At 31.6% G+C, this 15355-nt stretch overlaps 2 protein-coding genes across 16 annotated transcripts in view; one reads left to right on the plus strand and one right to left on the minus strand.

Moving 5' to 3' along the window:
* Positions 1–11352, plus strand: part of LOC111678819 (tropomyosin-2) — a 61780-nt gene extending 50428 nt beyond the window's left edge. For 5 of the 15 annotated variants that reach the window (XM_046950263.1, XM_046950256.1, XM_046950257.1 and 2 more), the window contains one exon: positions 11133–11352. In XM_046950263.1, coding sequence (XP_046806219.1) covers positions 11133–11209 — 77 coding nt within the window. In that variant the 3' untranslated portion in view covers positions 11210–11352. Of the gene's footprint in view, positions 1–311; positions 724–3929; positions 4766–6519; positions 6774–11132 lie in introns of those variants that run through there. The other 10 variants (XM_046950262.1, XM_046950254.1, XM_046950255.1 and 7 more) reach the window with 3 other exon arrangements.
* The window catches only part of LOC111678816 (zinc finger protein 568), a 65926-nt gene that overhangs the window by 25483 nt on the left and 25088 nt on the right, over positions 1–15355 (minus strand). The window lies entirely within an intron of this gene.

Raw genomic sequence — 15355 nt, forward strand, 5'->3', positions numbered from 1 at the left:
AAAAATTTAAGTATTTTTTATTTTAATTTTTATTTAATTTTTCTTTTTTAATTTTTTATGTTTTATTAATAATTTTTTTTTATTTTTTATTTTTTTTATATAAAAACGCTTAAATTTTCAAACTTGCCTGCCTGCCAAAAAAAACCTTTTGTTTTATGTTGTTTTTACTAATAAAAAAAACCTGCTAAAAAAAAACCAAAACTCAATTAATATCCTGTGTGATGTCCTGCTGCTGCTGTTTTGCCTTTTTTTAATAAAAAAAAAATAACATAATTGTTGTTTAAATAACATTTGTTATTAAACTTAATCAGATGACTTGATGAACGAACGCTCCAAAAATAAACTATTACAAGAAGAAATGGAAGCCACTCTGCATGATATTCAAAATATGTGAAAACACACACTTTTAAATTATTAATAACATTATATAATTATTGCAACAACAACAACAAAAAGAAAAAAAAAACAAAACTACCATACTAGCCCAAAAGGTTTCATTTAAATTTTATTAAAATAAAACCTAATTCCAACAACAACAAGACAGACAGACAAATTTAAATGATTCCTTTTTATAAATATTTTTTTTTTTTTTGTAATAAGAAAAGAAAAAAAAAAGAAAACTATTAAAGAAAATGCAGCCTAAACTTAAATTCTCAATTCTTTTAAAGAGATTTACTTTAAAGTTTGCTTTAATTATATATTTTAACTTCTATGATGTTAATTTAAAAAAAAAGAAATACAAGCCGCGGTATTTTCTTTCTTCTATTATCACATTAAACATTCTTTTTTTAATTTCTCTGTTTAAAAAAAAGCATTCCATTTAAACAAAAATAAAAAATCTAAACTTTTGTAGTATTTGCCAGTAAATTTTAAATATTTTTCTTTCTTTCTATCATGAAAAATTAAACAAAACAAGTTTCTAATTTTGTTTTCTTTTCTTTTTTTTTGGTTAAGATTTGTATGTATTTTTCCTGTATTAATATTTTTCTTTTTTTTTTTTAAATGTTGTAAAAATATACAATTCCATTTTTTTTAATTTCATTGTGTAATATTTTTTAAGTTATTTAATTTTTTTTTGTTTAAATCAAAATTTTTTTCTTTAGAAAAAACCCCCCCCCACACACTTCCAATTATTACTATGACAACTAAGCAATCAAAAAAACAAGATTTATAAAAAAACTAGCATTCCTTTTTTAAGCAAATTAATTTCTTAAAACAAAACAAAAAAAACAATTTTTTGATTTTTATAATAATACATATAATAATTTATACTTTATTAATGTATTTCTTTTAAAATATATTTCTAAAGATATTAAAATAGTAATTATTTTGCAAAAAAAAAAATTAAAACAAAAAACAACAACAATATAGTATATTTTCATTATTTACAACTACTTTTTTTTAATTATTATTTATATATAACTATTATTTACAAAAATAAACTACAAAACAAATATAAAAAAACAAAAACAAATTTCGCTGCAGTTTGCACAAAAAAAATAAAAAGTATTTTCAGAATAATAAAAAATTTAAAAATAATTTTGCTAAAGTTTACACAATAAACTAGACTAGACTATACAATAGGCAATAGACTAAACTAAAAAGTAGAATATAAAGTTGATTATGCACTAGACTGTAGACTAAACTATATGTTTAACTGAACTCTATAATAGACTATAGACAAGACTACAGGCTAGACCAGACAACAGACTTAACTTCAGACTAGACTATAGACTAGACTTTAGACTAGACTATAAACTAGACTATAGACTAGACTATAGACTAGACTATAGACTAGACTTTAGACTAGACTATAAACTAGACTATAGACTAGACTATAGACTAGACTATAGACTAGACTAAAGACTAGACTATAGACTAGACTATAGACTAGACTATAGACTAGACTAGACTAGACTATAGACTAGACTATAGACTAGACTATAGACTAGACTATAGACTAGACTATAGACTAGACTATAGACTAGACTATAGACTAGACTATAGACTAGACTATAGACTAGACTATAGACTAGACTATAGACTAGACTATAGACTAGACTATAGACTAGACTATAGACTAGACTATAGACTAGACTATAGACTAGACTATAGACTAGACTATAGACTAGACTATAGACTAGACTATAGACTAGACTATAGACTAGACTATAGACTAGATTATAGACTAGACTATAGGCTAGACTATAGACTAGACTATAGACTAGACTATAGACTAGACTATAGACTAGACTATAGACTAGACTATAGACTAGACTATAGACTAGACTATAGACTAGACTATAGACTAGACTATAGACTAGACTATAGACTAGACTAGACTATAGACTAGACTATAGACTAGACTATATACTAGACTATAGACTAGACTATAGACTAGACTATAGACTAGACTATAGACTAGACTATAGACTAGACTATAGACTAGACTTTAGACTAGACTATAGACTAGACTATAGACTAGACTATAGACTAGACTATAGACTAGACTATAGACTAGATTATAGACTAGACTATAGGCTAGACTATAGACTAGACTATAGACTAGACTAGACTATAGACTAGACTATAGACTAGACTATAGACTAGACTATAGACTAGACTATAGACTAGACTATAGACTAGACTAGACTATAGACTAGACTATAGACTAGACTTGACTATAGACTAGACTATAGACTAGACTATAGACTAGACTATAGACTACACTATAGACTACACTATAGACTACACTATAGACTAGACGATAAAATATACTATAGACTATAAACTAGACTATAAACTAGACTATAAACTGGACGATAGACTAGACTAAGGACAAGACTATAGACCAGACTATTAACTACAGTATAGACTAGACTATAGACGAGAGTATAGACTAGAGTATGGACTAGACTATTCACTAGACCATAGACTAAACTTTATATTATAATATAGACTAAACTATAGATAGAGCCGATTTTAGACTATAACACAGACTAGACTATAGACCAGGATATTGACTAAGCTGTAGACATAACAGACTAGATTATAGATGACATTATACTAAATTCCATACTAGACTATAGACAACTAATCTCAAAATTACAGACTAAACTATAGACTAAAGAATATACAATAGACTAGGCTAAAGATGAATATATACTAAACTATAGATTACACTTTAAACTAGACTAGGATATAAGACTACACTATGGACTTGACTAGAATATAGACTAAACTATAGAGAAGATCATAGACTAGACCAAATACTAGAATATATGTAATACTATTAACAAGACTATAGATTATTATAATTACTTGGCAATTGTCTATTGACTAGACCACAAAGTGGACTATAATCTGGACTACAGAGTGTACTCTATTCTAAACTACACACTAAATTATAAGTTTGACTATTAACAGATGTATGTATGTAAACTGTACTTGTGTTTTTATTTGTAAAAAGTTTATGTACATGAAAACTGTTTTAACTGTTTTTGATTTTCCTTAAAAGAAGTGCAATTTTCCAACTTCCTCTTTCAATCATTACTCTTCCTATAAAGTTCATTTATTGGCCATTTTTTTTAAAAGATTAGTTAAAAAATAATAATTCCTTTCTTTCTTTATTAAAATTCCTTCATTTTAATTAAAATTTTCTTATTTTTTTATTCTTATTTTTGAATTTATTAAAATATTACTACGCTCTCCTGCCTAATAACAATAAATAAATGCTCTGCTAACCATAAAATAAAATAATAAAATTAATAAATAAAAAAAAAAACGAAATGCGACCCAACCCTTGATTTAAAAACCAAAAAATTTATGTCACACCTCAACTACCATGTACACCACTACCACACCTTTTCTATGTAAAACGATCTACGACGACGCCATGAAATGATAAAAACTTAAATACTGCCGAGCAGATGAAATTATAACGGAAAAAGAACATTACGCCATTATAGGCGACAGTTTGGATGCAACATTTGTCGAATTGATGGGAATGCCACCATTCTATACTGATCGTAATCCTAAACCACCAACACCAAAACTGCCAACACCAACAGCTGAAGAAGTGGCTGCTGCAGAAGCTGCTGCAGCTGAGGCTGTGGCAGCCGCGGAGGCTCAAGCTGCTGCCGAAGCAGCTGCAGCGGCTGGTGAGGGAGATGCGGCGGCTACTGCAGAAGGAGCTGCTCCTGGCGCAGAGGGTGCACCAGCGGAAACTGCTGCACCACCACCCAAAGAACCAACTCCCCCACCACCACCTCCACCACCATTTGAATATGCCATTGATTTACCACCAGAAGGTGCTGAAGTACCATATGTTAAGAATTATGAACCTGGTCAAGAGCCACCACCACCAGCTGAAGGTGCAGTCCCAGCCGAAGGAGCCCCTGCTGTTGAAGGTGCTCCTGCACCAGTCGAGGGAGCAGCACCTGCTGAGGGTGCTCCTGCATCAGCCGAGGGAGCAGCACCAGCTGAAGGAGCACCTGCCCCAGCTCCAACTGAGGGTGCTGCTGCCTCAGCTCCAGCTGAAGGAGCGCCAGCACCAGCTGAAGGTGCTCCTGCCCCAGCACCTGCTGAAGCTGCTGCCCCCGCTCCACCAGCTGAAGGTGCAGCTCCTGCCCCAGCTGAAACTGCTCCACCTGCCGAAGCTCCACCAGCTTAAAAAGGCTGCCTTAATTATTAATTATTTTCAAACAATCTCTTCACTCTCTTCAAATGCTGTACAATAAAGCTGTGATTTTTTTGTTCTAAATTATGCCAACAAAATGTGTGTGAATTGAAAATTTCATTCATTTCATCGAATATTGACTAATTTTCTATAAACTTCTCCCCTAAAACATGTCAGTGTTTCCCATTCTTTCTCTCTATTGTTTTATGTCTTATTGGCCCCAGTATCCCGAATTTTCTCTATTTCCTACTTGAATTTCCGTTAAATTCAATTCTCTTAGCTTTACTACTACTACTACTCTCTATACTTTCTTTCTATCTCGCTCTTTATTCCCTCTATAACTTCTTTTTTTTCATTCTTTTCTTCTTTTTTTATAAAACATATTTTAATTATAATTTGCTTCTGTGCTTCATATTGTAAAAACAAAAACAAAATCATTAAAAAAACCTTAAATTAAAAATTAACAAACAAATAAAATTGGGATTATGAACATAAAAGACGATATCATTGTTGAAAAGGAACGTTATTGTTTGATTGGAGACAGTTTGGATTTGGCTTTTATGGATTTGATTCCAGGTTTAGAACCTTTCTATACACCACGCAATCCAAAGCCACCTACACCAAAATTGCCCACACCTACACCCGAAGAAATTGCCGCCCAGGAAGCGGCCAAGGCTGAAGCGGAAGCTGCCGCAGCAGCTGCTATTGAAGCTGAAGCCACCGCTGCTGCAGCAGCTGCTGCTGGAGGCGGTTCACCTAAACCTGCTGCTGAGGGTGCTGCTGAAGGCGCTCCAGCTGCCGAGGGAGAAGCAGCAGCTGCTCCAGAACCACCTAAGGAACCAACACCGCCACCACCACCTCCACCACCATTTGAATATGCCATTGATTTGCCACCAGAAGGTGCTGAAGTACCATTCGTTAAGAATTATGAACCTCCACCACCTGGCTCTGAACCAGCACCAGCTGCTGAGGGTGCTGCTCCACCGGCTGAAGGTGCTGCTCCAGCACCACCAGCCGAGGGAGCCGCACCACCAGCTGAAGGTGCTGCACCCGCGGCTCCTGCTGCTGATGGCGCTGCTGCACCAGCGGCTCCTGCTGCTGAGGGTGCTGCTGCTCCCGCGGCTCCAGCTGCTGAAGGTGCTGCTGCACCAGCCGCACCCGCTGATGCTGCAGCTCCTGCTGCTGAAGGTGCTGCTCCTGCGGAAGCTGCACCACCAGCACCAGCTGCAGAAGCTGCTGCCGCACCCGCAGAAGCCGCCCCAGCACCTGCAGAAGCTGCCCCAGCACCCGCGGAAGCTGCTCCCGCACCAGCAGAAGCCGCCCCAGCTGAAGCACCCGCATCTTGAACGTGTTAAATGACCCTTTTTGTGAAATAATCTAACATCGGAAAACAATTATTACAATCGCTAACACTATGCTGCCAGAAAACAAACAAAAAGCTATGCAAACTGTTATGTTTTTTTTTCATAAGCATGATTTTATAAAATATATATTTTTTTTAACTTAAACAAAAGTCTAGCAAATTTTTTATTTTATTAACAATGAAAACAAAAACTAAAACAAAACTTAAGCTCCAGAATTTATAACAGCTGCGCTGATGCTTTACAACAACAAGCTTTATTTTTTATTTGCTACAAAAAAGGTAAATTTTATATTTTATTAAAAAAAAAAAAAGTTTTTGTTAAAATGTCCCGAACAAGTTAATGTCAGACAAGTGTTTGTTGAACAAGAAGTTTTGTAATTTAGGAAAATTGTTTTTATGTTTATTGTTTAAATTATTTTATTTATTAATTTTATTTTTTGTTTTATTTTTTTTTTTATTTTTCTCTTAATTTAAATAGACGACCTTGTCTTGGAGAAGGAAAGATACAAGGATATTGGCGACGATCTCGATACCGCCTTCGTCGAACTTATCCTCAAGGAATAACTTCATACAATCATGCCTTAAACACTCTAAGTCCCTGGCAAATGCCGCCCCTCTGTTCTGCAATTATTATTGCAGTGGCAGTGCAGTAGCAGCATTGAAACTTTGGTTTTAGAGTAGTAATTACAAATTAATGAAAAAAAATTAAAATAAAGAAATTTATTTGCAAAACAGAAACTTCCCTCCCCCCTTTAAACCTTTATTTATATATCATTAGTTGCTAAACTATATTCTTTATTTTGGATTTTTGTTGTTTAACTCGTATTTATTTATCTTTCTATTTAGCTACAATGTATTTTTTGTGTAATTAATGAAGAAAAAATAAAATAAATAGTTTTCAGCATAATATTTATTTAATAAAAAAAATTATCTTTGTGTTTTTTTATTTCAATTTATTTTTAGTTAATTTTATCTAAATTTATTTTTTTAATTTTTAGTTTAATAAAGTAAATTTGTTTTTTTTTTCTGTAGAAAAAAAGTAGTAAATTATGTTTTTATACCCTTCACCTTTTGTGCATAAATTTGTCAGTCCGTTTATATATAGAAACATACATATATGTATATTCCCAGACCTGTAGGTATTTAAGTTCTAAAGACGGCAGTTGTTTTTGAGGAAATCTTCAACAATTCTGACAGATATGTATGTTTTGAAAATTTTGCTCTTTTAATATCATCTAAATCGTTTCGTAAATTAAGGATTCGGATTCCTTTTAGAAAGCGGAGAGGATTAAGAGAGTCTCTGTCCTTATAAATTAAGCTATGTCTGTCTGTATGTTTGTTGAAATCAATTTTCTATAGACTCGGGATAAGTTCGTGATGTATAAAGTAGACTGAATAGAAAAGTATCAAAGGCCCTATGGCCAAAACTAGAAATGGGGGCTACCAAAATACTAATAGGACTGGATAGACGCAGTCTAAAGATTCTGACAAGAATGCTAAAGGGCCTTTGTCGGTAGATGCGACAGCAACATATTAATAGGACTGGATAGACGCAGTCTAAGAATTCTGATACGAATGCCAATGGGGCCTTTGTTGGTAGATGGGACAGCAATATACCGGAAATAGAGTCCATCGAGCATATAATTTCCTACTGTAATGTCTGGACTCTTGCAGTTTAGTTTTTTGTCAAGAGAATTAAATCGTTTCGTAAATAAAGGATCCGGAGTCCTTTTAGAAAGCGGAGAGAATTAAGAAAGTCTCTGTCCTTATAAATTAAGCTATGTCTGTCTGTATGTTTGTTGAAATCAATTTTCTATAGACTTCAGATAATTTCGTGACGAATAAAGTAGACTGAATCGAAAAGTATCAAAGGCTTTACGGCCAAAACTAGATGGGGGCTACCAAAATACTAATAAGACTGGATAGACACAGTCTAAGGATTCTGATACGAATGCGAACGGGGCCTTTGTCGGTAGATGGGACAGCAACATACTGGACTATTGCAGGTTATGCGTAGATAAGGAGGTAATAGAGTCGATTGAGTATATAATTTGCTACTGTCCAAAGATGCGGAATATTAGGCTTGAATGGCTAAGAAATAGGTTCCATTGGGAATATTGTCTTGACCCTCGCAGTTTGTTAGGTTTTGTTAAGAGAATTAAATCTGGAGTCCTTTTAGAAAGCGAAGAGAATTAAGATAAGTCCGTGTCCTTATAAATTAAGTAATGTCTGTCTGTATGTTTGTTGAAATCAATTTTCTATAGACTTCAGATAATTTCGTGATGAATAAAGCAGAATGGATAAATAGTAGACTGAATTGAAAAGTATCAAAGGTCCTATTGCCAAAACTAGATATGGGGGCTACCAAAATACTAATAGGACTGGATAGACGCAGTCTAAGGATTCTGATACGAATGCTAAAGGGGCCTTTGTTGGTATATGGGACAGCAACATACTGGACTATTGCAGGTTATGTGTAGATTAGGAGGAAATAGTGTCGATCGAGCATATATTTTGCTACTGTCCAAGGTGCGGAATCTCAGGCTTAAATGGCTAGTTTACTTGGTTTTGTCAAGAGAATTAAATCGTTTTGTAAATAAAGTATCCGGAGTTCTTTTAGAAAAAGCGAAGAGGATTAAGATAAGTTCGTGTTCTTATAAATTAAGCTATGTCTATCTGTATGTTTGTTGAATCAATTTTCTATAGACATCAGAAAATTTCGTCAATCATAAACCAGACTGGATAAACAGTAGACTGGATTGCAAAGTATCAAAGGCCTTATGGCCAAAACATGATATGAGGGCTACCAAAATACTTATAGAACTAGATAGACGCATTATAAGCATCCTGATAGGAACGCTAACGGGGGACTGCTCAATTATTGTAGGTTTTGCGGAGATAAGAAGCAAATATGAAACATATAATTTGATACTGTCTAAGGATACAGAATCTCAGGCTTGGGGGTTTTGAACCTTGAACTTTGCTGGGTTTTGTCAAGGGAATAAGTCATTTTTTACGACTGGGCTTTATAGGCGGGCAAATATTGTATCTCTGATCTTTTTAATATTTGCTGTAACGACTTCATAATTATATCTATGGCCCGTATTCTGCATTCAATTCGAATCGAAATTTTCTCCGTTTGGAATTGACTTTGGTATTTTGCATTTCGATTCGACTCTCCGCAACATAAAAACAACAACTTAGACCTGGTTCACACTTGGAAACTTTGGATTTTGTGTGTGAGAGAAAGAGATGGTTGATATTTCTATCTCTTTCTCTCTCATACACACAAAAATTACAAGTTTCCCAATGTGAACCAAGTCTTACAAAAACCTAGGTACGATACACACGTTCGTAAAGCATTGAAACTATGGAATAGAATTGCTTCTCCTTTTTCTTATGATTCAGTTTTTTGTTAGAATACCTTTTTTCGATCTTTGCGTAACTAAATGCGTAACCTAAGCCTTTGTGACTCAAATATTCAACAATTCCGTTTGACATACTTTTCAATAGTTTCCTATTTAAAATTAACAAAATCGGTCCAAATTTAAAAGAGTAACGAGTTCGTTTGTTTGTAGGTTTGTTGAAATCAATTTTCTAAAGACCCTAGATATCTGCGAAACCCAAATCATCTACAATTGTGTTAGATATGCTTTCTTTTACTTAGCTTACTTACAAGTAAGGTAGTTCTCATAACAATTGCATCTTCGCTCTGGAGCGACTCGATTCCCAAAGGATTTTTTTGTACTTTTTTGGTTTTTAATTGTTTTTTGAAATACTGAAATTACAAACATGATATTAATGGCTGGAGTAAGTGAGAATCATTAAATAGGAGATTTTTGAATTTTCTATAATATTAGGCCAAGAAACATAAAATTAAACTTGTAGACCCAGAGTAAAGGGACTTTTTGTTAATTTTTCGTTCTTCAAATGTACTTTTTGAATTTCTTGAATATATTAAACCTAGAAACATAAAATTAAGTTTATAGAGCCCGAAGTAATTGAAATTCCTATAAAAGCGACATTTTGTTACTTTTTCGTTCTTGAAAAAGGTACTTTTTGCATTTTCTATAACATGAAATTAAGCATGTAGACCACAAAGTAAATGAAAACCTATAAAAGAAACTTGTTGGTACTTTTTTGTTTTACCAAAGGTACTTTTAAGGTTTTTTTTTGTATCTAGAAACATAATATTAAACATTCTGAGTTCTGAGTGAATGAAAATCTGTTGGAATTTGGAACTTAATGAGATTCTACTTGTACTTTTTCGTTCTTGAAAAAAGGTACTTTTTGCATTTTCTATAACATGAAGTTAATCATGTAGACCACAAAGAAGATGAGAAGCTATAAAAGGAACTAGTTAGTACTTTTCTTGTTCTTCAAACGGTATTTTTTAAGATTTTTGAATCTAGAAATATGAATGAGAATCTGTAGGAATTTATTACTAAATGAGAACCAATAAAGTTATGTTTTGAATTGTTTTTTGTTCTATAAAAGATACTTTTTGAATTTTTTATATTATTGAATGTATAATCATAAAATTAACATTCAGAGTCCAAAGTACCGGTCCACACTAGGATTTTTTTGGGTAACTTTTCATTTTGCATAAGAGAGAAAGAATATCATTCTTCTCTTTCGCTGTACGGAGTAAAATTATGTTTTTAGTACTTTTTTTGTTCTATAAAAGGTACTTTTTGATTTTTTTTATATTATTGAATCTATAAGCATAAAATTCAACATTCAGAGTCTAAGTGTAGGTTCACACTAGGAATCTTTTTTGGGAAACTTTTGATTTTGCCTGAGAGACACTTAGGATCCTGGTAGAATGCAAATTTTTAAAAATAAACTTTTTGGTACATTTATCGCTTCAATTGATACTTTTTGAAAACGTTTTAATATTACACCATGAAAAATAGAATTAAACTCAAACCTGTTGATAGAAAAATCTATAAAGAGGAACTTTTTTGTTGTTTAACTGTTTTTTTAACAGCCTATGGTGAAGGGTATATTAAATTCGGCAAAGTCGAATATAAACATATTTATTTTCAATACAAAATTTTAATAATAAATAAATTAACAATTTTCTTACAGAGGAAGTAAGCAAAAGCAAAGAGAAGTACAAAAATATTGCCCAAGAATTGGAATATGCTGAATTAAATAATTACTAAATTTGATTTAAACAGAAGGGATGATGGCTAGCCCAGATAACCTGATTTAATAACTAATCCCTAAATTAGTTTTCAAAAACAACCTTACAACAAATACAAATTTTATTTATTTAAAAAAAAAAACTAAAAACAATGATAATTTACAAAGAAAATTAAAAAAAACACATTCCATATTAAAAATATTAACAAAGAAATTATATTTTTAAAATTAAAACTTAAACTGCCTAATTAAATTCCATATTTAAAAAAAAAAAATAAAAAAAACAAATGTAAAACGCTCTCTTACACCCATCATAACATATGTACATCACTTATTAATTACACTTCCGCTAAAGATCCGTTGCAATTTAATTTTTTTTCCTCAACATAAACCCCACCAATGTTTTTATTTTTTTAATCTTTATTCTAAACAATTTATTATTTTTTAAGCATTTTTTCCAAAATTAAATTCTATTTACTTTTTCAGTTTGTTTTTTAGCAGTAATTAATAACTAAATGTGTAAATGTAATTATGCATTTTTGCCTTTTTTTTATAAAAAAAAAAAATTAAAATATAGTATTAGCTTTAAATTAATAACAAACAAATATTTAAAAGCATTAAACTATTTTTATGACAAATTACTTTTAGTTTTTTTCACAAATAAATAAAATCAATTATTTTACAAACAAAAAGTCTTTTTTTTAGTGGAATCAAAAGGACTTGCAAGAATCTACAACTTAAAAAAAATAAAATTTAACAAGTATGAATGTTCAGTCGGACATAGCCGACCATATGATAGTCTACACCTGTCAGTATGTTAAAAAGGTAGATTTTTAAAAAGTAAAACATTTGATTTGTTTTTAACATTATTCCAGAATATATCTAGTTATTTTTGAAAAACAAACAAGTATGAATGTATAGTCGGGCGTAGCCGACCATATGATACCCTACACCAGTCAGTATGTATGTTAAAAATGGGGATTATTTAAAAAAATAAAGCATTTGGTTTGTTTTTTTAACTTTATTTCGGAATATTTTTACTTTTTTTTTGGCAAAAAAAGAGATTTTTTAAGAGGGCTCAAAGGGGAGTAGGGCAAATTATGGCCCTATCCTTAAAAATGTTGGTAGGGGGAGTTAAGTCTTCTTCAATATTATTTATGTAGAATTTAAAAGTATTATTAGTGTTTGTAAGCGAATTTTGACCTTTAAGTCATTTTCTGAAGGGGAGTTTGTATGGGGGATAGGGTCAAACGAAGCCCGATCATTACAAAAATCGGTAGTATCACTTAAAGTTCTATAAAACTAAGTTTTGTCGACTTTTGTTAACATAATAGATCATTTAAATTAATTATAAGCCAAAAGGCCCTATTTGGGGGTACGGTTTTAATGGGTCTAGTCGAAATAATGGACCGATTTTAACCAATCCTTGGGTCAAGAGAAGCGTGTGTGCCAAATTTCATCCAATTATCTTGAAAATTGCGGCCTGTACCTTGCGCACAAGGTTTACATGGACAGCCAGCCAGACAGACGGACGGACATAGCTTAATCGACTCAAAAAATGATTTTAAGCCGATTGGTATACTTTAAGGTGGGTATAAAAAAATAAAATAAAAAAAATTACAAGAGACCTCTTAGTGGAGTAGATGTAAATATGGATCTATTCTTATAAATGTAGATATAGGAAGTTACGTTTACTTTAAAGATATTAATGTAGAATTTTAAAAGTGTTAATAGTGTTTACAAGAGAATTTTGACCTTCAAGTCAGATTTCTAAAGGGGAGTTTGTTTGTATGGGGGCTAGGGTCAAATAAGGCCCTATCATTTTAAAAATCTGTAAGGTCATTTAATGTTCTATAACACAAAGTTATGTCGACTTTTGTTGACATAATAGATCTTTTAACTTAATTATAAGCCCAAAGGCCCTATTCGTGGGGTACGGTGGAAGGGGGGCTAGTCGAAATAATGGACCGATTTGAGCCATTTTCGGCTAAAAAAGCAATTATCTTGAAAATTTCGACCTGTACCTTGCGCATAAGGCTACATGGACAGCCAGCTAGACGGAGGGACTGTTTGTTAATGTAAGTGGAGAAATATTGATTCATATGTTCTAGTACTAGTCCAAAAAGTAAGCCCTTATAGGGCAGCTTTCAGAAAATATAAACAAGTGAGAACATGTAGTCAATCATGGTCGGGACCATATAATGCTACATTTTTAAGCAAAATTTCATCGCAATACTAGTGATTATGCTCAAGACATTTTCTGAAGAGGCTCGATATTTATGATAATCGGTAGTATTATTTAGATTTATATAAAACAAAGTTTTGCTTATATTTTTAAAAATATTACAATATTTTACATAATTATGGCCTTAGGAGTAGAATTGAACGATTTAAACATCAATAGACTTCGGTCCTTGAAACAAATGAAACGTTCGTGCCAAATTTCATCAAATTATCTTGAAAATTGTGACATGTAGTTTGGTTACCAGGTTTACATAGATGGACGAACATAAATCGATTCCGAGTCGACTTGTATACTTTAAATTGGAGGTAGAGCCAATATTTCTATGCATTACATAAATCAGCACAAGCCCATATATGCCCATAAAGGAGTTTTTTTTCAAAATGTCTTACACAATATCTGGAAAACTTAATGTGATGTGTCAAGTCAGCTTCGGCACTTCTAGCACTTCTCTATCTCTTTAGGACATTACCACCGATTGTTTCAACTTTTATATATTTTTAGTAAGATTTTTTTAGTACAGATTGTCATTGTTCCGGAGACACACTTCAATTATCTTTGAAATGAACTATAGAAAAATGATCCCTTAAATTAAATATTATTACGTCCGATAAACAAATATTGTACAATTATGATAAAAAATTTTTAAGGAAAATAAGAATGACAGAGTCAAATTTAGAATATCGGCAGTCATGAAGTCATTTCCTATAATCTAAGGTCGAAGTTCTAAAGAGTTTTGTAGAGTTTTATCGTGATACAAAATTGTCATTTTGTTCGAAATAGAAATGACAACATTTGACATATGTTTTAAAGCTAACGTGATAAAAAAAAGTATAATTTGTTGGACCAAGGATAAGTTTAGGTTAAAAAAAAGTATGCATATGTTCTGAAACCGTCCCTATATGGACTTGTCTATGGATTAATCTGTGTAGTAGTATTGTGACTAGTCGGTGAATTGCTTTATGGACTAGTATGTGCATTAGTCTAAGGATTATATGGACTAGTCTATTGTATAGTATATGAACTTTTCTATTAACTAGTTTATGAATAAGACTCTGAACTAGTCTATTTGCTAGTAGCTGGACTAATCTATTAAATAGTCTCTGTCTTGTATACTAACTTTTCTATTGACTAGTCTATGAATAAGACTATTTACTAGTCTCTGATTTAGTCTATTGAATAGTCTATAGATTATACTATGGACTAGTCTATGACCAAGACTATTGACTAGTCTATGAACTAATCCAGTAGTAATATATGTTTACTAGAATTATATATAAAAAATCTCATGCAGTTTCTAATCGTTGTCAATAAATGCAATAGTTTAGAATTGCTCATACCCTTCGATGTCGTTTTATACCTTATAGGGATGAACTTTGAACATATGTAGATCAAAAATTATATTCTGTTAAGCGATATAAATAAGTTTTATAATTTTTTTGCAAATTGTTCCCAAATTTTTATAAAAAAAAGATTTTTTATTATTTCTCACGATTTCACGATTCTTATTTTTCAGGAGTATACAAAATCTGTTAAACGGTTTGGAAGTGCCAAGTTAATATATTAAATAAAATCTATATTGTTTAGATTTATATAACTTCTAGGGAACTTAAGCAATTAAAGTTGTGTTGACGTTAGAAAATAATAATGCACATGAAAATTTCAAAATATCTTTTCAAAATAAAAACGATTTTAATATTGGCCATAACATAAACACAACTTTTTAAAAGATAATAATAAAAAAATTGAATATATAGACAAACGATATATAAATACATATTTGTATTTAAAAAAAAATAGATATATACATGTATGAATAAACACCCACATTTATGATGGAAAAAGACTAAGAATGATTATGATAATAATAAAAATATATATGTAGATCGTATTTCTATAAACAAAATTTTAAAAATATATATTA

This window comes from Lucilia cuprina, chromosome 4 (genome assembly GCF_022045245.1).
Source record: "Lucilia cuprina isolate Lc7/37 chromosome 4, ASM2204524v1, whole genome shotgun sequence".
In the NCBI taxonomy this organism is placed as follows: domain Eukaryota; kingdom Metazoa; phylum Arthropoda; class Insecta; order Diptera; family Calliphoridae; genus Lucilia; species Lucilia cuprina.